Source organism: Musa acuminata, chromosome BXJ1-11 (genome assembly GCF_036884655.1).
Source record: "Musa acuminata AAA Group cultivar baxijiao chromosome BXJ1-11, Cavendish_Baxijiao_AAA, whole genome shotgun sequence".
Lineage (NCBI taxonomy): Eukaryota > Viridiplantae > Streptophyta > Magnoliopsida > Zingiberales > Musaceae > Musa > Musa acuminata.
The window spans coordinates 31,841,369-31,867,690 of record NC_088337.1 but is presented as its reverse complement, the minus strand read 5'-3'; the positions used below and the strand labels follow the sequence as shown (position 1 = coordinate 31,867,690).

Sequence of the window (26,322 nt, the reverse complement as noted above, 5' to 3'; positions counted from 1 at the left end):
AAGTGTGTCATCTTTCTCTTTCTCTCTCTCTCTCTCTCTCTCTATATATATATCCTGTGTTGGCTGCCACCATTAAATTAATGGGCAGAGTTAAATTGCTTAGAATGGGGATTTGTGAATCTAGATTGAACCGTCCGTATATAAACGAAATTACAACGATCACATTAACATAAGTCTTCTAATAGAGGAGAAGACTATATAATATTATGGTCAATGAAAGTTGACATAGTTTTCCTTGCATAACAGCGATTGACATCCAAACCATCAAATCGACGGGCCGGTTCGATTTTTAATCCTTCTCTGATTCACGGTTCAGATGAACCGCGTCGAGATCGCCACCAGAAGGAAACATCTCTCACCCTCTCCTCCCATTTGCTCCCCGATCTCTCTTACGGTTAGGGTTGTTTATAGGTAAGAGGGACAAGAAACCACCGGTGGCCGGCCTGCACCGTCTTCTCGGCGCCCGCAGCAGCAGCAGCGGCGATCTCCGGCGGCGAGGCACGGTGGGGGTTCGGTGTCGGTTCACCGTGCGATCCAACCGGTCTATATTTAACTGGGCCGCTTCGGTTCGTTTGCCACTGTCTCTCCACCCGCTCGCCTTGTGTGTCGTGCTCGTGCGTGTTCCTTGGGTAGACGGAGGTCCCAACCTGTACAGGCCGACTTCGGTTTGACTCTGGACCAGGACCCGGAGGGTGCCTCCGCCCGCATGTGGTCCAGCCTCGGTACAGGATTGAAGAACGCGGAAGCAAGCGTCGCGATCTCCGCCGTCCCCGCAACTCCCTTAGCTCTTGAAGGCCCCTTGCGATCTTGATTCTTTTGGGCGTTCGATTCGAGGAGGAGAAAGATCCGTACGGAGGAAAGCGAGGAGATGGCCGAGAACGATTTACCAGATCAAAATTTCGCACCCACGAAGAAGAAAAAGTCCGACGATGAATCCGAGAAGAGGTTGCCCCTCTAATTCTTGCTCCTCTTTGTTTTATTTGTTATTTTTGCTCTTCTGGCTTCATTTCCAAATTCGCAATTTTTCGTACTAGGAAATCTCTTCCTCTCTTCCTTGCATTACCTTTGAAGCCCTCTAGAATTTTTCCTGTGTGCTTCATGGTTTTGCTCTTGTGGAAGTTAGAATTAATGAGAATCGGTCTAAGATAACATAACCAACTTGATCTCTGGCAGCAGACAAGTTCCACAGTTGTGAATCGTTGGATTCTCGCAAGTACAAAGTGTTTCTTGAGTAGTACCAGAAAAAAAGACAACACTTTTTGCTGATTATTTACTGTAGAAATTTGAAAAAAATTTGGTATGTTAATTAGAGCTCTCTGGCGTATGTTTGTCCTCTTGTCGATCTTTTGGAAGGATGATGTTTAGCATCTTTCCATTGTTAGAGTTTATATTTGCAATCGTAAATGAATTTGCCAACCGGAAAGTGGCAATATGTAACATTTACGGATACGAATTTTGGTTCTTACATATTGGCAAACCTGGCTTTTCTTGATTGTTTACTGAGCTCAAATGTGTTGAGCATCTGATTCATAGAATGGCATGCTCTTTATGCTTCTTTATGCATTGTGTTAAATTCAATCTGACTGTTGAATCAAATTGTGAATCAGGTGATTGAATTTTAGTGCAGGAATGATTTTTTTCCGCTCAGGTCATACCTTTTCACATGTTGGGATTTTCCAGCTAGACTGAATGCAAGAGAGTGTTTTGTGTGTGAGTTCACACATTTAGCCTGTAGGAAAGAAAGGAAAATTTTTTGATAAAGTTTTGATGCTAAGTTTTGCTGGATTTTTATCTTAACATTTAATTCATGCTGCTTGTGATATGTCATACATTTGTTATTTGCGAAATTGTGAACGCACCTATCTCTTAATCATATTATTCTTGTGCCACCAAGTCTATCATCTCCTCAAAAACTGTGATCCAACCGAAGGACAATCTTTTCCATTTGTTATTTCATTTTTCTAAGACATAATAATTACATGTTCATTTAAAATTATTAGGCCTCTCGTGTTAAGTAGCATCATTTGGTCGTTTGGAGCCTGTTTATTTAGCTCTTGAATTGACCAATCTGGTACCTTCTGCTTACTAGGAGAAAAAAAATTACTCCTGGAAGTTTGATGAAAGCAATTATCAGATCAGGAGAGGGCCAAGAGAAGCCTGTCGAGGGAGATCAGGTACTATAATTCTTTGTCCACCGCTTTTTATAGGTTTATACTTCATATCTTTATATAAAAGGTGGGTTTATACTTAATTTTTCTGGGTGTGAGCTTTAAATACTGTTGTTCTCATTTATTTTAAGAGTTCTTCTATTGTATTGGATAGTTGTTGCTAAATAGTACGGGATCTCCGAATTGGATGAATTTTGCTTGTACATTTCTTTTGTTTTCCATTCTTTAAATGCTTTATCTCATGGAAAATCGACTTACAGTTAAATTGAACCTAGATTTTCTCTTTATATTAAGTTTAGGTATGATCTAATGTAATATGGTTTACCCACTCATTGGATTATCTGACATTTAAATGATTATCAATGAATCGAAAGCAAGGAAGAACTTATAATTGACAATCACATATTTGCTTGGATCTAGATTATCACATATCTAGGCTTTAACAGGTTTCATTTGACCAGTTGGTCTTAATCATGGTGCTGGTTTTGTTTAACTTCTGGGTCCCTTAGGCTTTCCAAGTTAGGCGAATTTGTCGAGTCTGTAAGGAAAAGATTTTGAATAAATTGTACCATCGAGCTACCATTGTCCAAGATCTGGATCTGGCCTGATGTATCAACTGAACCAGCATGCAGCTTAAGAAAAGATAAGTGCAGTTTTACCTTTCAAAACTATTTTCACTGTGAAATTTTCTTCATCGGCTTAAGGTAATAAATCATATTATCTAGTATGATATCCATCTACCTGAGATCTGAACTGAAGTGCATGCATCAGCTGATATATTTTTTTGGTGCATTATGACTGTGCTTGCTGAATTATAGCTTTCCTAGTCGACCTCGGAATTTGATTCATTATTATGGACAATCATGGACCTATTACATATTTCAAAAAGAAGCTTTGCAGGTTGAATCAGATTTTACATTTTTACTGTTTTCTTGAATTTATTTTGTATATATCTATAAGATGTCCAGTGGAGACTATGTTTTTCTGTGCATAATGCATTAAACTCTCTCGTCCATCTTGATTATTCTTTCTGTCATTGCTTGGAACCCGTTCCACATTCCGCATCAGTGTAACATTATCTATAGCTTTATTGCTGTTTCAATTGTTCAACATGCCACTTTTGACAATTGCAATACACTCTTCTTAGGCTTTAAAGAATTGTAATTACGTTGCAGGTTATATTCCATTGCACCACTCGGACCCTAGATGGTATTGTTGTCGATTCAACAAGATTAGAACATGGAGGTGAATATTTATTTATGGATCTACCTGCAGGTGTTTTTTTAAGAAGTCTCATGCTTCATCATCTATATTACTTCCAGTCTCTTGACATTTTCACTTTTTCACTGTTTCTATGATTTTGTTACTTATCAAATGAACTATTTGGATTATATATAAGTATATGCAGCTCTTACGCTTGGGGGTGCTGTTCAGTTGCATGTTCACCTACATGAATGTAGGAGTGTTTACTTCTTGTTTTGGTTGCTGCACTTAAAGATTCCTGATTTGTGGCATGGGAGCGCATGCCTTTTTTTTTCTTCGCATAGTGTAATTCGCTGCCATGCTGGTTGCCCTCTGCCAATTGTCGCATGCCAAACATTGGCTTGTCATATGTTGGCACCTCTAGCATGAGTTGACGTAGCATGTGCTGATACCTTTTTGCATGATACATTTTGAGTTGTATCTACATGTGAATAATCAAGCATAGGAGTACTTGGCTGCATGTCAGCTCCCATCGGTTGAAGCCCATGTGAGATGAGATTGGTATGCTAGATCTTCCAGGGAAGTTGAGGGCCTAGAAAGATCAACTACTATTCTGGTCATTATCTTTGGGTTTGGACTAGTTACTCAAGTGTGAGTCCTTGATGGAAAAGTTGGTTGTTGATGATCTTCGTTTTCAATTGTTAATTTTAAATATATTATTAGAAGCAATTTACATAAATGAATACAGCAAAGCTATTTCACATGCATAAAGAAGTTTTAAGGATATGCCTTGCTAGAATCTGGACGTGGTTGTTGTTCGTTCTTGCTTGGAAAGCCTTTTGGCATTTTTAGCATTATATTTATCCTGTGGGTTAGTTTATGTGTCAAACTACCGTGTGATGAACCACCTGGTTATCTCATTACGGGCCTTTATTTGTGTACATATTTGGTTTGAGATTCAGCCATTTTTGTTGGACAGTAACTCAAGGCAATTTAATCTAACAAATGTGTTTCATCCAAAAAGCTCAAATGAAAGGAATTAAATAGTTTGATCCAAAAGGAGTGTCATCTATATATAAAAAATTCTAGTTTTTATAGGCCCATCCAGAAGAAAACAATATATGAAAAATGTGAATGTCCGCTGCACTTCAATGTGCCACCAGCAGCTGTTCGTAAATCTAAATGTGACACTTGTTTATAGGTGTGACTTTACTGAATATTTTTCTCTTTCCATGAAAAGTTGCTAATTACATTTGACTACATTTAAAGATTCTTCATTGTGCCTAAGCAAAAGATTTTTTTTATAATTTATGATTGATTGTTTGACATGATAGGCAAGGGAAATCCTATAAGAAATGTTTTGGGGAAGAGCAAGACGATACTGGGGTTTCTTGAAGGCATTCCTACCATGACAAAGGATGAAGTAGCCGTGGTATCTCCTTTAAGCTGTCTATGATACTTTTTATCAAGTTGAGGCTATTTGCTCTTTCTGTCGATCCCTAGTGAAGTCATATTTCTAAAGTAATTATTATCACATATTGTTCTGGTAATTTCCTTTTTTTGTTGTTCATTTTGGTAATTCTTGGTAATACATTTTATCTTGCTGGTTTTCTAGTTCAAATTTTAAGCAGATGACTGTGACATCTGTTATTTAGGCAAAAGGTTCATTTGTACAGTTATTTACCAAAAGATGTTTTTTGTATTATATTGTCTTTAAAGTTTAACCACTTATCTAAAGCAATTATACTTGCTACTGTTGTGCTTGAATTTTGCTGGTCATATTAGACTCTGTTAAGGGAAATATCACTAGTCAAATCAAGATCCATCAAATCCCGTATTATTTCTATAGTCTTTTTTGGGCCTAACTATTTTGATTCATTCACTACAAATCAGAATTATAACACATTGCCTAACAAGTGCTTTCCTGGTTCTTCATTGGAGATGAACCGCCTTAAATAATTTTCTCATTTGAACCTCAGTGGTGCTAATGTTTTGCATATGTTGACATTTTTTTATACATTTTTTTTAATGAAATTGTACATACTTTCCAGCTTGTTTTGTTGTCATTTTTTTATTATGGTCTCCTATGCCTAATATTTAGATCTATCAAGTATGATAGATATTAAACTTGTAATGGTCACATTTCTAGTTTAATAATACAATTAAGATTTAAAACTTTTGCTTTTGAATTTTCTTGTTGTCTATCTAATTTAAAGTTCAGTTTCTCCCTATGTTGCTTAAGTTGCACTTTCTATATTTGATCTTAGTCATGGTCCAAGTTATTATAAACATCCTATATGGAGTTCTTCAACGAGCTCTGCATTGTTGTCTGTGTTTCTGCTTGGTATCCCTACCTACCACTTTGAAGGTGTTGTCCAAGTGATCTGCATATGGTTCTCACTCAGAGTTCTGTTGGAAAATGAAACCTTGGTGTGTTTCATGTTTAACGTTCCTTTTTGTGACAAGAGTTTCACATAAGGCTTATATAGCCTATTAATTGATTATTTCTTTTGGTTTTTTATGTTTAATTTGTTTCTTTTTTTTTTTTTCTAGAGAGCATGCCTACTGTCAAGTTCTGACCCGGATATGTACTTCTTGCCAGAGATAGTGTATTACTTGGATCTGGAAGATTTCTGTATTTTTATGTAGATTTTTTTAAAAATTTGGTGATGATAATTCTTTGACTATTTGTCAATTTGCAATTGATTTACTTTGTTTTATGGAACCACATTTGATGTATCTAGGACATGTACTTTGAAATAGGATACTAAGATACTTCATATTTTTGGGTGTGAATGAACTTCAACAATAATTTTGCATTACATAAGGATCCTTGGTATATCTGCAAACACATTTTAACATTACCATAAGTGATGTTTCATTAGATGGCAATGCTTTTTAGAGGGAAGCACACCTTTTGTCTTTTTAGAGTTACCTATACTATTGCTTCATCATGGTTGTCTTTCTATTTTTTACTTTAATGGCCTTTGTTTGCAGTTCAAAATGAAACCTGAGATACACTATGCTGAGGAGGACTGTCCAGTTACAGTTTCAGATGACTTCCCAAAGAATGATGAACTCCACTTTGAAATTGAGATGCTGGATTTTCATAAAGTTAAAGTAAGAATATGAATTACATGTCGGATATATTAGCATCTTTACTTTATGATATCTTTGTGAAACATTTCTTGCAGTGCTACAATCATGATTAGCATTGCCTCTTTCTTTTTTTATTCTCACAAAATCATTATGTGTTATTATTTCTTTGCTTCTGTTTTGATTCTAAACATATTTTTATGCCAAAAAAAATTTTATGCACAAAATTCAACCTATCTGTTCCACATACAAAGTGTTATTGTGAAGTAGCACAACAATTTTGTTTGCAGTTCATTGACATCCAGTAGGAAGTAATTTACCTATGTTGGTTTAAGTGAAAATATTTCCCTTTCTAATGTCATCTTGCTCTCTATACCAGGTTGTCGGTGAAGATTTGGGAGTCGTGAAGAAGGTATACAGACTTATGTTTAGTACTGTTTTCAATATGCCAAGTTTTCAGAACTTGCAGAAGTAGTCATTTTGATGATATATCTCATTGGATATCTTCTTGGAAGAAATTAGTATATGTTCTGCATGCTCAAGAATAGGTGTTTGCTTTTTGTGATTCACTGCGGATACTAGGCTGCTTTTTGAGACTGTTTTGCTCTTGTTTTTTTTTTTTTTTTTCTTTCTGAAATTGCATGAGAACCTGACATGTTTGGAAATGTTACCAACTCTTTTATGGATGACATCATTTCTTCTGTTTGATTTTTTTAAATTCTTGTAAGACAAAATTTGCACTTAATAGGACTATTAGTGTCTTCTTTCTTAAAATCTTTATACAAGGATATTCTGAAAGAAATTTTCATTGTAAGATAACAAGAAATCAGGGTATCTAGCCTTGAACCATGTTACTGAGAAGATCAACTTCTAGTCATGGGTATGTCTTTGACCTAGCAGTCTTATGGACCTTTCACTTATTAAGTAGATATATGTAGTTAAATATAAAGTCTTCTTTCATTGCACGGAGACATTAATACAATCCATTCATGTTCTGTTTTGTTAGTCTAAAAACTTTCTGTGGCTTTGCTAATTTAAAATTAATATGTGATATAACTAAACGCCATATGCAGAGAAGAACAGTGGGATAGAGGGGTTTAACTCTCAGTATTTGTAAAACAGTGTTGTGCTTTCATATGAAATAATTGGCTGTGTAGCCCATCTGCATGGGCTGCTTTCCCATTAAATTTAGGAATTGATTTTACCATTTTCTCAACATTGCATTAGTTCTATAATAATTTGTCATATATCTGAAGATCATGCTGCAGATAATAACCTATAAGATACTGCAGACAGTGTAGTGAAGAAATCAAGTGTAAATTGGTAAATCATATTTGTTTTAGTGCATGCAGAGAAACATACGTGAAATAAAATATATGATTAAAAAGGATGAACATGTATTCATGGAATGCTTATTTCTGATGTTCCTGGGTCCATAGTTATCTTGGAGGTAGTCTTTCTTCTCACAGATACAATACTTTTAAAGTGAGTCTAGCTTCTGAGAACATTATCTATGCTTCATGAGGTTTGGGTATGAAAATCCAGATCATTCCATCTCTAGCATCTTAAGCTAACAACATTAATATGTAATGTTAATGTTTCATATACATATGTATATACATTTAAATTGTTTTCTGCAATCATGAATTGCCTTTGGATGATTAACAATTTTTTTGCAAATAAAGTCAATTCTTTCATCATGTTTCAAATGTAAATATAAGGAAAATAGTTAGTTTTTTGTTATTTGGGTTAATAATCATTATCCTTATAGCTGAAGCCCTATAATCACCACAGCAATGTGTTTGTGTATTAGCCTCACTTCACATCTCATCTCCTTATATTTTCAGATAATTAGTGAAGGACAAGGATGGGAATGTCCAAGAGAACCTTATGAAGTGGAAGCTCGGTATATATATACATATATCCTCTTCTTGGTGCAATGACTAATTCAACAATGTGTTTGTTTACATTTACAGGCTGGATTTTTTTAATATACGTTGATCCCTTCCTTTTTTTGTTATGTTTCCAGTCTAATCAGAAGAACACAAGGCAATTGAATGATTTGAAATAGAACATCCAACTGAATTGAAAAAGCTAAATCTTCTCCTGTATGTACGTAATTTGACATCTAGAATTGGCCCTAAGCTTGAACTGATTAAGGTTGCTTTAGGTCATTGATGGGAAGTGCATTACTTATTTGAGCAGCCATGAAAACAGCTGAGCCATTTAGCTGGAAGTTAAGGAGCTTCTTTGTTGATGTGGTGCTAAATTTTGGTTTAGCTGAGATGCCACTTGGAAGAAGTGGATCTTTTAACACGGTTTGATCGGCCAATGTTGTAATGTCGCATGGTTAAGTGTCGTATGTATGTAAATATTATATTACATGCTATACCACATGAGGTTTCAGCATTTTAAGAAGTTCATGATTGTTGCCAGTGATTTAAAAAGCGTTAGGCGCCAAATTACGTCAAGGTCCCAAAACACCTAAGGCGCTTGCTCGAGCGAAGCAAGATGCTTTGAAATATTAAAATATAAAAATATATAATATAATTTTTAAAAATAATTATTTAAATAAAAATATAACATTAAATTAAAATATATTGTTAATAGTATATTACTTAAGTTAGAGGGGGAGAAAAAAAAATTCTCTAAAATATTAAAAAAATAAAAAGCATATAATATAATTAAAAATATAATTATTTATATTTAAAATATGATATTAAATTAAAAATATATTGTTAACAATATATTACTTAAAGTCAGAGGGGGGAGAAAAAAAATGTTAACAATAACAGAGAGAGATAGCAGCAGCGGTGAAGGATTAGTTTAAGATAGTTGCGGCAGCGCTGCAAATGACAGCAGCGACAACAGTGGAAGCTGTGGACAACAACAGCGAGGGAAGCTACAGACAGTAGCAGTGACAGCGGCGAAAGCTACGGACAACAACAACGGCAATGGCGGAAATTGTGGGCAGCAGCGGCGGTAGCAACGGAAGCTCCAGAGGGCATCCGTCGGTGGTGGAGGAACCTGCAGTCCTCTCCCTCGACAGTGGAAGGAAGCTACGGGGGTTGTCGGACTCATCCGTCGATAATAGAGGAAGGCTCGGTCTGTTGTGTCTGTGGCGAAGGCAGCGGTAGGAAGCGTTGTCGGCGGAGGCAGAAGCAGCACTAGGGTTGCTCGGGGTCGCGCGAGCATGAAGCATGGTTTTGAGGTAAGAAACTATGAACCGAACCAGCCTTAAACTGGTCCGGTTCGCCTAATAGAATCGAGCGCCTAGGCGGCACCTCATTGAAGCGTGTCGCCTGGTGCACACACAAGATGCTCAGGCCTTGCCTCGCCTTGTTCGAGCACTTTGGCAAGCGCCCGAGCAGCTATTTAAATCACTGATTGTCGCATTAATGGATTGGCGTCTTTAAGAAGCAATCTTAGGTAGGCTGGAGACTGTATTTCTGGTATTTGTCATGTGATGCATGGTAATGTAGTTTCAGTAATGTTAGGTGTTATCATAGAGTTCTAATAAAACCAGATTTTAATCTTTTTGTCATGGTTGGGCTGCTCAAACTTGGCAACTACTTTTTGTGCATATTTTGATTATTGTAGTTCATTATTTATGATAAGTTATATAGAAAAAATCATTTTATGATCTTCATATACTCTTCATTCTGTAGAATGACATGCTTGCATGTACGAGTACAAAACTTATCATTTCTTTTTGGTAAATTTTTAGTGAATGTCTATATTTATTGCTGCAGATTCATTTTCAAGTATAATGTGTTTGTATAATAGTTTTCTGTTTGCTTTAGTTTGTTTTTTCCAGCTATGACTTATCTGACTCTAGATACTCTAGTTTCACACACCTGTCACATATTATCAATTGATGCCTGCTCTGGTAATTTCAGGATTAATGCTAAGACAATCGATGGAAAATTGGTTCTGTCACATTCAGAGGACCCATATTCCTTTACCTTTGGTAGATCTGAGGTTGGTGAAATCTCTTTCTAGTTTTTGGAATATCTGTTACCTTCATTTTTGTAGTGTTACTATGATACTGTGATTTGAAACGTTTATACAGCTGATTGGCAGGTGCTGGAATCATATTAGACATGGCCATGTTGAATGTGATTCTCATTGGAATTTGCAGTTATTATAATTTTGGAGAATTTTTCTTAAGCTAATTTGCATAGTTTGCTATTAACTTGCCTTTTTAACTGTTTTACACTTCTCAACTTTTAGGTTTAAATAAGTGGATGAATTTTCTGATTAATGAGTTGATGCTAAGGTTGTGCTTTGTTGTGTAACATCTTGATTTGCCTTTCATTTGGATAACATTATGTTGAACTTTTTTGCTTGTAGTTACCAAAAGGGCTTGAGATGGGTATTGGGACAATGGCACGAGGAGAAAAGGCAGCAATTTTTTTGAGCAAAACCTACATGACAAAATCTTCTCTCATGCCTATGATTGAGGATCATGAAGAAATCCAGTTTGAAGTTGAACTAATCCATTTTATACAGGTTTATTTTGTACCTTTTACACTGAGAACACTCTTTTTTTCCCCAAAATGTTGCATTGTTTTTATGGTCAGTCATGTTATAGTGGTTGTACAATAATTCATTTTCCTGGATAGGCTAGATTGTCGAAATAGCATACAGTATGTTATACAAAACAAGAGTCAAGACACCAATTATATGACTACCAAACTTCTCATACAGACTGATTTTTTTATTCCTTCACTTTCTTTTACTGTTAGGCATGTGAAATTGTAAGCCTACATGTCTTTTACTAATCTTTGCTGCTTTGACAATATCTCTGATGAGTGATCTTTTATGTCTTCTTATTACCAATTTTCTTTTGGGTCTAATATTTGGTCATCAGCTAACAGGTAAGGGACATGCTTGGTGATGGCCGTCTTATAAAGCGCCGGATTGTTGATGGACGAGGTTGTAACTTGTCAAGATAATTATTACATTTCTATCAAAATATCAGATTTTCAAATAATCTTTTTTTGTATTTTTGTCTTTTCACATATCAGGCAGTAAGAAATTCTATGATTCTATAAATTCCTAGTGAGTTATTCTTCTATTGATCTGGCTATTGAAGTATATGCATGCACATAACCACAGTACACTGGTTATTAGTGGGACACCCAGTGGACCTGGTGGAAACATGTGCATATTGATAGTATATAATAGATCACAATCATGGAAACTTGTTTTACTGAACTTTGAGACGTTTTATGTTGCAACATTAATGATGCTAATCTAGACCATGTATGGAAATTAGAGGAGTCTCTTCTTTATGTTGTCGATCTTATTTCTCAAATTCATCATTTTAGTGATCTTATTGATACTATGCTTGGTTCAATGATATGTTGCATGGAGAAAACTTGTTCATGTCAGTATTAGTGCTTGTTTTTGTTTTTATGAATCACTTTGTTTGCCTTTCACATCATTGCTCAAGACACATCAAACCAGGTAACATTGAATTTGTCTATCGATTACATTGTAACTTTACAAAACCATGATCTTTAGATGGGATCTGTATATGTCGGCAAATTATATTAAATGGATACAGCACCAACTCTAATTGATGTTATTGCCGAATCTCTTATAGCTCAAACAAAAATCATGGTGATTTTTTTGCATAGATTCTGCAAATGGTGGACAACATGGACAATTGATGGTCAAAATGGAATAAGTCTGGTGGCAAGTTTGGAAATGTCATATTTTCTTCTGGATGACATGCTAGCAGCATAAACCTCTCATAGATGATGATGTGAATTTATTCCTGGCCTCTTCCATTAACACGTAGTACCAATTATTATTTTACTAATGTAAATGTAGCTTAACTACATTGCAATATTTCATAATTATGAAAATAATTTTTCTAAATCCGTATAAAAATGGATATACACTTTTTCAGTTCATTATTATATTGCTGTTCATCAAATAATAATATGGCGTTTAGAGTTTAAAAGCTTAGTCTTTTCCAAAGAGTTCGTTGCTGCTTCTCCTTTGCCTTTGCTAGTTGTGTAACCATCAAAAGAGAGTTTTATTTTCTAAGCTATGCTGAAATTTGTTTCACCTTTTGTTTCATGATTAATTGTAGATATTCAACATATCACTTCTTTTATAACTTGCTTGTCATAACTGCAAAGGTAGTCGGATCTACAACACTTGAATTAATATTCATACGCTATGTAACCATGTTTAGTTATTGGTGTGACTTCCTAGATCTGAGTTCAATCACATTTAGGTTTTGGATAGTTGTAATCAAGGTTCTTAATCTCGTACCGTACTGATGTACTGAGCTTTGCTCGGTACGGTACGGTACGACATACCGACCGATACGTCTAAAATAGGCATAAAACCCTCTGAAAATAAATGAAAAATAGAAAAAAGTTATGATAGGGTTTTTAAGTTAGAAATAAATATACATTTAGTATAGTTTTAGCAAAAGTAATGTAAATTAGGTAAGAATAATACCACATATCTTTTACGAGCTTTGAGAAGTAGCCTTGTGCAAGGTTCGCAATTTCGGTCTGATCCGGATCATCCTTCCGTTAATATTGAATTATCTATAGACAAATTATTTGAATTGTTAGATTATTTTGTATACAACTTAAACTTTAAGATTTAAATGAATTAAGTAATTACATGTGTAGATATACTTGATTCTATTACCAAAACGAACAACCGACCTTCACGAGTGGTGGATCGGGGCCTCGATCCTATATATCTGTATATCAATATGATATGTTTGTCGGACCAAATCCTGAAATTGATCCCACGACTTAGTGTATTGATACACCGTATGTCATTGGTGCGTCAATATGGTGATGGTCGTAGGTTGATTGTCATGAATCATATGTGTTTGAGACGACACCCGAGGCATGTATTGGTGCATCAATACTGTGTATGACAAGTTTGATGTGCTCCAATTAAACTGTAGCATAATATACATGTGATTTATATGAATGCTGCCAGTTATATAGGTGACAAGTTATTCTTATATGTTACCTTATGTACTTATGATGTCATTCTGCTATTATCAGTCATTTTTGAATGAGTAATCTGTTACTGAGTAATGACATATGAATTAGTTATCGTTTGACATAAACTATGCTTCGACTCTTATTCCTTGGTTAATTTGAGAATATTCATGTATAAATCTTAGCTTCAGATGCCATTACTGATAGATCTCTTTGTTTCAGATTCTTGTGTAATATATGACTTATGAATCTTTGGAAATGAATAGGTGAATTTCCAATGGACTGTCCTCTTCATGACAGCTTGTTGAGGGTGCACTACAAGGGAATTCTTCTTAATGAAGAAAAGACTGTGTTTTATGATACTAGAGTTGATAACTATGGCCAGCCTTTGGAGTTCAGATCTGGAGAAGGGCTTGTAAGCACTTTACCTTTTAACCTCTGGCATGAATTTGCGAGGCATCACTTCAAGACGTGGACATTGTAGATTAACTAGATTGTACCATCCTTTTCTCTTAAGTGTTTTATCTGAATAAACTGTTAAACTATTGAACTATTAAATGCTCACATTTAAATGTATGTAATTCCTCTAGTAAGATTTCTGAGCATGCAAAGAACACTGAAATTGGTTTTACCTTAATCGGAAATAGTTAAGTTTTTTGAAAAGGTCCAGATAAACCAAACACCTACGTAGTGAGTGCAGGTACATAGGGAAGATCTACAGTTCAAGCCTTTCATACATATTTCTTCATGTGCTTGTATCTGTGTGGTCATTATTTAATCACACCCCCAAGATCCATAAAAAAGGTGACCTGTGGATTACTCTTAGCTAAATAAGGTACTTCAGATTCCATCATAACTTGCTAAATCTTTATATGTGGACATTGGAGATTAATTAGACTGTAGTATCCTTTTCTCTTTAAGTGTTTTATCTGAATAAACTGTTAAACTATTGAACTATTAAATGCTCACACTTAAATGTAGGTAATTCCTCTAGTAAGATTTCTGATCATGCAAAGAACACTGAAATTGGTTTTACCTTAATTGGAAATGGTTAAGTCTTTTGAAAAGGTCCAGATAAACCAAACACCTACTTAGTGAGTGCAGGTACATAGGGAAGATCTTCAGTTCAAGCCTTTCATACATATTTCTTCATGTGCTTGTATCCGTGTGGTCATTATTTAATCACACCCCCAAGATTCCATAAAAAAGGTGACCTGTGGATTACACTTAGCTAAATAAGGTACTTCATATTCCATCATAACTTGCTAAATCTTTATACGTTGGTAATGATGTAAGTAAAAATTTGTTATAGTGTCAATGTGAGATCTCTTTGCTTTTGATAAGCTTCAACAGTGGTGCTGTTTCCAACTCCTTATTTGGATATTAAACTGCTATATTGATTTAATATTTCTTTTTCTAAATTTTCCAACATGCTTCAGGTGCCTGAGGGACTTGAAATGTGTGTTCGACTAATGCTTCCTGGAGAGATATCCCTTGTTACCTGTCCTCCAGATTATGCATATGACAAATTTACAAGGTTAACTTTTCTAAATTGAGTCACTATGTTTTTAGAAACTTAGTTACTGAAATTTATATGATCATTTCATGACCAGACCTGCCACTGTTCCTGAAGGAGCTCATGTTCAGTGGGAAATCGAGTTGCTTGACTTTGAAATGCCCAAGGTACCTCTTGAAAGTTCCAAAAATTTTGATTCTTTTATCTGATTTTATAGATGCACTAGAGTACTCACAAAGATCACTTCTTCGGCATGCAACTCACTCTGCTTTATCCTTCAATGAAGGTGGATATATAACATCTTTCATGATAATGTTGATAGATTACATGAATGACATCTCAAGTTTAAGTTCCCAATAATATTGCATTTCAGTTCATGATCCATTTGTGTACGGTTTTCTTCTCATTTGTCTTTGATACAACACTATTCGAGTATTGCAGCCTCTCGCTCAAGATTTTGAACACTTCATGAAGATACTGCCATTGACATCAGAAAATCTTTGGGTTTTTATGTGAGCATAATTCCAGGAAACCTGTATGAGGAGGCCTTGGCATGTATCTCATTTATTGTTAAAATTCACAATTATATGGAATAGGTCTTAACATACTAGGATATACTCTTAAACCTCGTTATTAATAGTCAACCATAGGTTGGTTTGAACTAGTGGTGCAAAAAGAGGTGGAGGAAGACCTAAGAGTATTATTAGTAATGATAATAAACGTTTTGATAGCTCTTAGTTTCATCGGTGAGACGGTGATATTGGTCTCAACAAAGCTCAGTAAGATTTCTGATCATGCACAGAACACTGAAATTGGTTTCATCAGTGATATTGGTCTCAACAAAGCTCTCATTCAGTCTGTTTTTTTTTTTTTTTCATTTTTTTGAATCACGTCACTGACCTTTAATACATATATGGCATCAGGATTGGACTGGATTGTCTTTTCAAGAGATTATGGATGATGCGGAGCACATAAAAAACACAGTATGTATTTTGACTATTCGATCTTCCTCCCTTGAAGTTGTAGTTTACATGCTTTTGTCAAGTATTTTATGGATCCTTTTATTCAAATCCATTCAACTGTAGAAGTATTCCATTCTAGCAATTATAGAACATTAATTGGTTTTAAAATGTTCGAAGTATATTATATGCATGCTTCACTTGAATTAAGTTGGTATTCTATATCTCATTAATATGTTTATTCTGGCAGCCAAATAGACGCCAGGCCCTTTTAACCTTTTGTAATAACAGGCTAAAAATGCCACTTTTAGGCTCTTCATTTGTTATCTTTATATTGGTGCTCTGTTACCTTTTACAAAGGAAGTATTAGAGGCCAGCTTTTGACTGTATAGAGTTCCTCAATCTTTACACAAGAATGATGGTTACTACTGTACCTAAAAAATGGTGATTGCTGATTGTTTTCTTTTTTGCTTCCAGGGAAACAGGCTATTTAAAGAAGGAAAGTATGAACTTGCTAAAGCGAAGTATGAGAAGGTATGATCCCCTTGGTATTGTTTAGTATTTAATGTACTTCAAAGTTATCCATCTTATAATTGAAATTTATTTGATTGTGTTGCTGCATATTTTGATAAACTATGATGTCTTGGGTATTGGTGAACTTTGAATGACTTGCTTCATTTGTATATAAAGTGTAGTCCTCAAAAGGTCATGTTGTACCTTCTTTCCTGGCTGTTCTCTTTTGATCACTCTATTTACATGCATTTGTATTACTGTGTTTTTGGTTTGTTTACTGAAAATCATCCATACTCTGGCTCTGTGCATTCTCAAGCTAACAAACAAAAGTTGTGCTTTTCTTTTTTCTGGATTGTTTATTTTCACTTTACATGATACCGTGATCTTTGATGGATATGTTTCTTTTAGTTTATTGTTCTCTCTTTAATTTTTTTAAAATCACAAAATGCTGCTTCTAGAGATCCTGTTGTTCATCAAGAAAATTTGGTAATGGTATGTGTTTTGTACTGATAACATGAAAAATATGCTCCATGTCAACTATCTCATCCTTGGAAGTATTGATATCATCTTATTAAAAGAGGGTTTTACTCATGTATAGTTCACTTGATAGCATATTGGTAGTGCTACAAAATTCCTGGTAAAAGAAAAACATATCTATTCTAGTTTATATGTGGTCTAGTGACCTAGTCTTTATTAATCATGTCATGGGAAAACTTATTTCTTTTTATTATTTTCAGGTGCTTCGGGAATATAATCATGTAAATCCACAAGATGATGATGAAGGAAAAATCTTTTTGAATTCAAGAGTGAGACAATTCTGTACTCTAGTCAGGCAATATCTATCAGCCAAATGTTACTGTCTTGGAAATCTGTGGTATAATTTTATAGTTCTCCTTTTGATGATGCTTGCAGAATTCATTGCATTTGAATGTTGCAGCCTGTTACCAGAAAATGGGTGAATTTAGAAAATCAATTGAGACATGCAATAAGGTAAATTATTATATTTTTTTAGTTATGGCAACAAAATTCATGCGTACAAATACCCACAGGATTTTTCAGAGTAATGGAGTTTGATATTCAGAGTCTCTGTTGTAGAATTTACAGGAAATTCATGATCATCTTAGACTTGCTATGATTAAAGAATGAAATATTTATCATTTTTAACAATCTGACTAGTCTTTAACTGGTGTAAAGAAGAGTTGAGACACTGACTGCCTCATGCTGAGTGGTAGATTCAAGGACTCATGTAATGCGTTGTTTCAATTTTTGAGTGACAATCGGTTGAAACCAGTCCAGAAATCAATATTAGTGAAACTTGACTTAATATTTAAGTTTCAATGCTAACCAAACACGAGCCTGTTTGATTTACTTGATAACTTCCATTTAACCTAAATGCTGAATATTAATTTTCAGCCTAGATGTATTAAACTTGATTTACTGTTCACTAAATTAAGCATAATCAATCCTAGTTTCAAATCTGGCCAAAGACAAGCCAACTTCCATGGGAATGATGACAGCAAAATTTAGTCAAGCCCAAGCAGTTCAAGCTCGAGATCCGTTCAAAGTGTTTGACAAGTGGAATAGTGGGAGAAAGGTTTTATTTCCTTAGCATCTGCTATTTGGAGTATTGGTTGCAGCCTCTGAATGAAATCTAACATTTATGCCGGTGTATGATTAGTCACATGTTTAGTTGGATTATATGAATTTCAACCTTATACGGCAAATTCTTAAGGGGGTAGCTTAGGCACAACTCAATTGAGAAACTAGGGAAGTTAACTGGGCTTATTTTAAATCATACTTGGATCTTGTGTCAGTCAGTGTATTGCTTTCAGTCAATAGATTGTTTCGCTGTCTGTCCTAGTTGGAGCACTAATATCAGGTTGTGCATCAAATATCTGTTGTATATTGCTTCTTGTGCAACTTCTATGTGTTTTGATTGAGGTTCACATTAGCATGGCATAATTTATGATGAATTTGAGCTGCTGTTTGTCGATTCCAATTGCAGGTATTAGATGCTAGTCCCGTACATGTCAAAGCGTTGTATCGGCGTGGCATGGCTTACATGTTAGTTGGAGATTCTGATGAAGCGAAGAAAGATTTTGAAATGGTGCAGTCATGCCCCTTCCTGCTCTGTGTCTTCCCTTCATTTGATATCTTAAGAACAAAAACCAATATCTGCTCATGTAATGAACCTTCCAGATGATCAGCATTGATAAATCTTCAGAACCTGATGCTACTGCGGCCCTTCTAAAGCTGAAGCAAAAGGAACAGGTATTTGGCTGGTGGTACATAAAGTGTTCATATTTATATAAACATTGATCATCTGATTAGTGCATTTGGTTGAATCAGGAGGCAGATAAGAAGGCAAAGAGGCAATTTAAAGGGCTCTTTGACAGGAAGCCCGGAGAAATTGCTGAAGTTGGAGGTGATGTGAAAGACGACAAGATTCCAGATAAAGCAGAGAATGAAATTGAGAATTCAGGCTCAGAAAAGGATATCAGTAAGACCGATCTCGATGGGGGTGTGACTGACAGTGAACATGAACCTGAACCTGAACCTGAACGGATAGGATTTCTTGGTCGCTTATGGCCTTCTGGTAGAAGAATCATCGCGGCTCTTGGACTTAATAGGTGCTCGATACTGTGAAGAGATGTTCCTTTCGAAGTTGTAATCTATCATAGCACTGATCCCACAGCAAGCAGTGTGGTTTAATAGCTTATGTTGATTAATCCACCGTACTTTTGCTGCATCAATACGTGAGTGTAGAGTATTAATGTCGTTTGTATGTTCTTTAGCTATCTCGACGTGTAATGTCTTGACATCTTCCGGTTTGACCTTTTGACATTGGCTGAATTATGATTCATTTGCATCTTAAATTAATTAGCACACTAAAAACTGTTTACGTTGGTGCAGTATGTACTGACAGTGATCGAATTGTTCATCTACGGCCACCTACGACAGTCTGATCCTAGCAACGGCAGGTTGGTCCCTGAAGCGTGTGCGAGCACACTTCATGGCCGTCGCCCCGCCAGCTTCAGGTCCGCCGGTGGCAAGAAGCAGTCCCTGGAGAGCCCCCGTATGTTGAAGTCCACCTCCTCCACGGTCCATGTCTCCTCCATCCGCGTCCGTGTGTGACTCTCGCTAGCCTCGCCCAACTGGAACGAGGACACGGTGGTTCGCCCGGTGTGGGCGATGTTGACGCCGTCGATGGGGCGGTAGTCCTCCATGAGCGACTCCATGGTGGTCTCCCAGTACACGTTCTCCTGGGCGGACTTGATCCGGAGGAGGTGGGAGTCCTCGAGCTGGACGAGGAGGCCCGTCCGCTGGCTGAAGTACCCCCACAAGCTGTGCCGTATGATTTGCACGCCGCTGCTGCTTCGGGCTCGCAAGGTGGCCGCCTCCGCGTCCAGCCTTAGCACGAAGCAGTCCTCCCTGTCGATCGTCTTCTCCCCGAGGCACACCGAGTTGGCGAACAAGTTGGCCGCGCATCTCGGATCAAGACCCTGTGACAGACGATGAAGAAGGTGTTGGTTAGACTTTTCCGGTTTTATGTGAATCTTAGCTGAGCCATGGCAGCCAAGGACAGAAGAACATAAGGAAGAGAGAGCGTGCGGTGGCGAACCTGAAGAGATCGGCGAAGAGGTCGAGGTAGGCCACGGGAGGCGTGAGACTGGTGCCATGGGGTTTGCCTCCACGCCACCTTGCCGTCGCTCCCGGCGCTGATCTTGCACCCGGACACCATCAACTCCAGGCACCACAGGTCTGGTTTCTTCTGCCATAGCACGAACCCGCCCGTCTCCACTGCGCCGCCACACTTCTTGACCCTCTTTCCGCCCCCGTTCCCCTTGGGGAACTCCGACGCCATCATCCGGACCTTCCCCATGGCGTACATGCTGTTTATCGCGTTCAACGCTCGCTCCCCTCCCGACGCCGCGATGTATTGCTGCAGGATATATTTAGCCATGGAGACTTCCTGCCATCCACGCAAAAGGAGAACCGCGTAAGACACAACATCAAGACGAGCACTGTATCTGTCCATGTCGAGAAGCACCGAGATCGGGGTCTCACAATCGGGGCCTCCTTCATGCCGCGGACGAGGGTGGATTTATGTGACCGGACGGGGAACGGGACGAGCGGGGCGCCGAGGATACCAAGCAGGAGCTGGAGCTCGGCCTCCCGGCCAACGGGCCACGGCGCGGACGGGTCGGCGTGCGGCCGCATCCACGCCTTCAAGTTGATGCAGAGCGTCTTGCTGCTCTTGGAGCTGTCGCCGGAAAGGAACATCTCCTCCGGGAGGGGCACTTCGAGGACGGTGTCCAGTCCATCTTCTCGGTCCAGGTTCGGGCACAGCTTCCTCATGGAGGTGCCTTTGCTCTCTCGTTTTCTCTCCACACGATGGTGCGGGCAAGGATATAAGAATGCAACGAGGCAATGCAATATTGCCTCTTCGAGTCGTGGCCGCACGCTCTCTTCTGCCCTCTCGTCTCAAACCTCAACGCTCCATCTAAACAAATGATTGTGTACGTGTTGCTGCTGATAGCCTCAGACATCTGCACCATTTTGATGCTTCTTTACCCAGAAACAATCTGCTGCCGTAGTTGTTGGGTGAGTACATACATAGCCGACCATGCTTAGTTAGGTGAGTATATTAGCAGATGCATGCATATGTATGGAATTGATTTGAATTTAGCTAACCTAATCGGTTCAATATCAATTAATTTGATTCGATTAATAATTTATAATTTTTAATATATATAGATAAGGATGAATTGGATATTAGTAGACTCTAAAGACGAGTTGTCTATGAGAATAATACTTTTATCGATCTATTAGTAATAAGTAGATCTACGTCTTGATAATGTATCAAGAGGTCATGGATACACTTCTTGATAATAAGATCGGCAAACAACTAATGAGACCATAAAAAGGTAATTAAAGGTGAAAAATATATAATTAGCCCCCATCTTCATCCAAATAACTCAGTATTAATTATAATATACCGGGTAGAGATTTGTGCGGATATCTTTTCTTTCATACTAATAAAAACATCTTTGTGTAATACGAGTAGAGGAATAACCTACGTAAACTTGTTAAAGGACTTATTATAGTGGGAGTATCACTTACTTATGCGCAAAAGGGGAACACATACTCCACAAGGTCGAATCCTTAGATTAAAAAAATTTCAAAGTTGGGGTAACAAAAGTTGGACATTCCTATAAAAAAATCTCTTTAATCTTTGTAACTCATCTTATGAGGTATCATTCTATTTTGTTGATGCCAGTTATGTCAGTGATAGGAGAAGGAGATGGTGTAGAGCATCATCTTGGTGGTGAGAGACATGACCTTATGGATGAACCATGTACAGTAATTTGAGTTAAACTTCTTTTAGGAAAGATGATCCATGGTCATGAAGGAATCATTATTGGTGGTGTGGGTACAAGATTTACTTACATAGATGCTTACCCATTCTTGATGCTTAGATGTTTCAAACAATGAGAAGAATGGTTTGCCAACCCCATTCTTGATGGAGGCATAGGATCTTTTGAATGATCATACAAAATCTCAATATGATTTTCTTATGATATGTTAATCCTTTTTCTAGCATCAATCTATTATCGTAAATTTTGAGGCCAATTTTAATTTTTTTTAGAGCATGTTGAAAGTTTGGTAATGAGAGATCATGAGATTTGATAAGAACCCTCAATTATAGCATCATCTTGGTGAGAGATTGGACCCGATGGATGAAACCAAGAAAGAGTACATACATAATTTGAGTTATATTTCTTATTAGGAAAGATAATTCATGGTCGAATCATTATTGGTGGTGTGGGGATAAGATTTACCCCATTCTTGATGGTAGATATTTAAACATGGAGAGGAATGGTAGATATAATGTTTAATTAATATCAAAATGATAATATAATAAAATCACTAGGAGAATGTCATGATATAAAGAATGTCTTTTCTGTTCATTTCCTTTTTATGTCCACGTTGTTTGGCTTTTTTTTTTTTTTTTGCTTTAGACAATTTTTTAGAAAAGGCTTTTTATTTTGAGAAATTATCGGTTAACATTCATTTTTTCAAAAAATTTCTTAGAGCACTCCTTTTTTTTTTTTTTTTAAAGATGATATTGCCCTCCTAATCTCCACCCTATTTGCCATCGCCTCTATCTCACACTATCGTCTTTTGCCTTCACTTCTTATCCCCTCTTTTTCTATCGTCGTCGTCATCCTAGCCCACGCGACTTTCGCCCTTGCCATTCTCACCTATGGCCCCCTCCATAAAGATTGATGACTCCGATAATCCCCTCAACCAAGGTGATGACTAGAATGTCAAACAACCTTTGTTGTTCCCTCCATGGGACGAAGGCGATGGCCAAGACGAACAAGTCCATCGTCCCCGCCCCATTATCCTCATCATCCTTGTTATCATTTCAATGGCCTCCCCGTCCACTATCTCCATCATCCCGACCCGATCCGATGAGATGAAAGTTAGGAAGATAGTACTCTTTTAGGAAAAAAAAAATTTTGAAAAAGAAAATATTAACTAAAAATTTCTTAAAATAAGAAATTTTTTTTCTTTGAGAAAATTATCCTTTTTCCTTCGTCTCTCGTGTGCACTTCCCTACGTGTCCCAAACCTGCCAGTATCCATATATGCCGAGCTGGAAACGTCAAAGTTGCACGACGACATGTTTCGTGAATGCTTTTGCTGACGCTGCTCATTTTGTCCTTCAACCTTTGCAACACAACTTACCAAGACGAAGTCTTAGGAAGAAGGAGATGTGTACAACAGCAACAGTAGAACTACTGCGATGACCATCTTCTTACTCGTGTGGCCTTCCCATCTCCCACCACTGCTGCCAAAGGCCAAGGAGTCGTCAAATCATTCACTCGCGGAGATGACAAGCAAAACAAAGGAAGAACACGCCAAAATCATCCATCACTGTGAAAGACTTAATGGAGGGGAAAGCACTCTGTTTCCTCGAAGCAGATGAAAGGATAGGGAAGGATAGGGAAGGCATAGCGCTACAAAACCATCCACAGGAATGATTGCAAGCTCAGCCCACCGAAAGCAAAAGGTAGCGTGAACGATGCAACATTTTGATGCCTTACCTGCACGCCAACTCTACACATCACCATCCATCACATGGAAGCCGGAAAAAGAGGTGTCTGATGACTTCCACTCGTCCAGCAAAAGATAATGATTTTGAGTGGAAGTGGAGAGAGAGAGAGAGAGAGAGAGTACATCACAAAAGAATTGATGTGGCTACTAAATTCGCTGCCATAATGCGAGTTTTGTTGATGAGGAATTAGTGACTGTGATTCCCATGTAGCAGTTTGATGCTTGAAGGAGAGGAAGGTACTGGAGTCACCTGTGAGGAGCAAGGATGGTGTTGCTGACCTCTGTCTCTGTTCTTTCCTATGACTATAGTGATGAAAGATCCATCTTCCTCTTCTGGGACTGTGGGACGTGAAATAGCTCGAGGAGGAGGATGAGAAGGATGACCAGTCTCTTCTCCCATCAGATTCTTCCTGTGTAATTTCTCCTCGGCGTCCTTGAGAAACTTGAACTTGGGAGGTGGCGACGACCACATCCTGATCAAATCTTCTTCCTTGGAGGACTCGAAGAGGGGGTTGAATCCACTTTGCTTGTAGCAATCGAAGGGAGTCGGTGCCGGAGAGAAAAGAGGAGGAGAAGGGAGCGGTGTCATGAACGGGGTGTCCGAAGACAGGAACAGATCATTCAAGCTCTTCCTCCGGGAACCTTTCCTGCTCCTCCCACCTCTGGACATGCTATCCTCGGACTCCAAATCCTCCTTCGATTCCTCCTTAATGGTGAAGAGAAGTCTGGGAGGCCCTGGGAGACCATGAAACCTCATCAGCTCCGCCTCCACGGTATCCTCCCTACGGAGTGGATTCAGAAGGAGGTCTTTGCCTTCCGGTTGTCCCTCATCGGAACAAGAAGTTACATCCACTCGGTCGGGTGCTGCGAAGCTCAAGGAATGTGGCTTCTTCCAGCAGAAGAGCTGAACAAGTCCTTTGGCAGGCAAACAAGCCCTGCAGCGGTAGCGGTCCTCCATGTCTCCATCGCTTATCTTCCTCCACCAGAACAAGTAGCACAGCTCTGCAACAAGAGCCAAGAACAGGCAACCTGAGACGACGCTTAAGCCGATCCCCAAACCGCTTAAAGATCTCATCTTTCTCCTCAAGATAACACGAGCTTGCTAACAGTCACCACTCTGTCACCGGAACTCGACACCTCCCTCGAGAAGAATCTAAGAATCCAAGAGGAGGAAGCACGATTCAGAGCTTAAAGACGGAAGCGAAGAAACATCAGCAGAGGACAGCTAATCATGGGTGGCAAAAACAACAAAAAGAAAATTACAGTGAAAAAGAAGAAGGAACTCATCATCTACTCAGATCAAATTCATTGCAGGATCCTTATAAACCCGAATCGAGGACCACCAAAGCCACAAAAAGATTGCAACTTTACCATCAAATTTGGATTTTGCTGCTGATTTCCATTTCCAGCCATTCTCCAAGTCAGAGTGGGTGCCACTCCACCTGTAACGCCAGAAACATATCTGCCCATTATCCCTTCTGTACCCATCTCGATCAATCGAAACGCTTGAATGTTAGTATTCCAATCATCTGTTGACGCGACTTCCATATCAGCAGCGACTTCCACATCTTTCATGGGCCCACACACTGTAGTCGCCAAAAGGAACACGTGGAGCATCTCCCTCTCATTGGATGCTGCACAATCTATCGAGTCAGGAATTTGCACGAATCGTAAGACGCGTGAACGGTTGATCTCCCACCACTTCAAATTTGAAGTTGACCGTTGACCAGTGGCGGCATGTAGAATTATGGCAACTGTTAGTGTTTGACCCTTACAAAATTTTACTCTGTTCAAATTTGAATCTGATTAGAGTCCATTTCAATATTTATTCTTCTGCTTAAGATCATCTCAGAATGCAATTTAGATGGATCAGATGGATATAAATATTCAGAAAAAGATCAATTTAATTAAACGGATTTGATGCCACTCGATAAAGGATGATAATGATGGGGTTAACTATATATATTTTCTTTGACTTTATTTTGTAACAATGTCTCAAATATAACTCTTTAAAGTATAAGGATTATGATGCCATGTTAATTGAGCAAAAGTATAAAAAAATTATACAATTAGCTTGATGAGTGTGACGACAAAAAAGAGAGGTTTAGAAAAACTCTTGAGAAGTTCGATCTCGTTGAAAATATATATTAAATTAAAAAAATACTTACACGTCGGGTCGATTGCTAGGAATTCAAAGATTTGAGTCAACTCATAATTTAGAAGTATAAAATTAATATTAAAATTTGATCTCAATAATTCAAAATTAAATAAAAAAATAGGCCGCGACCGGTAAATGTTAATAATCTTTAGCATTAGAGCCAAGTTGAAAACCTTAATAATAAGGGATTGGAGAAAGAGATGGACTAAATTGATGATTTTATATTGTTAAGGATTAAAAAATAATCGGGTTACATATATTGAGTTTCATTCATAATTTAAAAATAAAAATTAAATTATTATCAAATCTAAAATATGATTCACATTCATCGGTACTATAGCATTTCCGAACGCACTTAAATCAATCAGGAAGTATTTTTAAGAAAAAAAATATAATTAAATGCTAAAATTATTTTTTTGGAATGCATTCAAGGGAATCAAAATATCTATCCTCCTACGACTCTTTTAAATAAATCTTAAGGACTTTTCTCTTTGTATCATCTCTTTTTTTTCTAAATTCGTTTGAAAAATCTAGGAGCACTCAAGATATATTTTTTTCTTTATTTCTCTCCTTACCAAGAGATAGAAAATATATAT

General features: G+C 37.5%; 3 protein-coding genes across 5 annotated transcripts; 1 reads left to right on the top strand and 2 right to left on the bottom strand.

Moving 5' to 3' along the window:
- Positions 1-601: 601 nt before the first annotated feature.
- Positions 602-19,320, top strand: LOC135597721 (peptidyl-prolyl cis-trans isomerase PASTICCINO1-like). 2 transcript variants are annotated; one of them, XM_065091084.1, is made up of 20 exons: positions 602-945; positions 2,090-2,174; positions 3,344-3,413; positions 4,706-4,803; positions 6,369-6,491; positions 6,847-6,879; positions 8,315-8,373; positions 10,367-10,448; positions 10,821-10,979; positions 11,348-11,405; positions 13,723-13,871; positions 14,896-14,993; positions 15,070-15,139; positions 15,896-15,955; positions 16,409-16,465; positions 17,182-17,250; positions 17,357-17,434; positions 18,450-18,551; positions 18,644-18,715; positions 18,794-19,320. In XM_065091084.1, the coding sequence occupies exons 1-20, from the start codon at positions 869-871 to the stop codon at positions 19,088-19,090; spliced, it is 1,896 nt and encodes a 631-aa protein (XP_064947156.1). In that variant the 5' UTR covers positions 602-868; the 3' UTR covers positions 19,091-19,320. The 2 variants fall into 2 exon arrangements, with proteins under 2 accessions (XP_064947156.1, XP_064947155.1); XM_065091083.1 differs by having other exon boundaries at positions 721-945; positions 3,344-3,443.
- LOC135597722 (uncharacterized) lies at positions 19,289-20,880 on the bottom strand. The gene is made up of 3 exons (XM_065091085.1): positions 20,513-20,880; positions 20,067-20,417; positions 19,289-19,947 (listed from the first exon to the last, which is right to left on the bottom strand). The coding sequence occupies exons 1-3, from the start codon at positions 20,801-20,803 to the stop codon at positions 19,456-19,458; spliced, it is 1,134 nt and encodes a 377-aa protein (XP_064947157.1). The 5' UTR covers positions 20,804-20,880; the 3' UTR covers positions 19,289-19,455.
- A 2,523-nt stretch (positions 20,881-23,403) lies between these two features.
- LOC103972270 (uncharacterized) lies at positions 23,404-25,071 on the bottom strand. 2 transcript variants are annotated; one of them, XM_009386556.3, is made up of 2 exons: positions 24,940-25,071; positions 23,404-24,721 (listed from the first exon to the last, which is right to left on the bottom strand). In XM_009386556.3, the coding sequence occupies exon 2, from the start codon at positions 24,641-24,643 to the stop codon at positions 23,756-23,758; it is 888 nt and encodes a 295-aa protein (XP_009384831.2). In that variant the 5' UTR covers positions 24,644-24,721; positions 24,940-25,071; the 3' UTR covers positions 23,404-23,755. The 2 variants fall into 2 exon arrangements, with proteins under 2 accessions (XP_009384831.2, XP_064947154.1); XM_065091082.1 differs by having other exon boundaries at positions 24,832-24,963.
- Between the last annotated feature and the right edge of the window lie 1,251 nt (positions 25,072-26,322).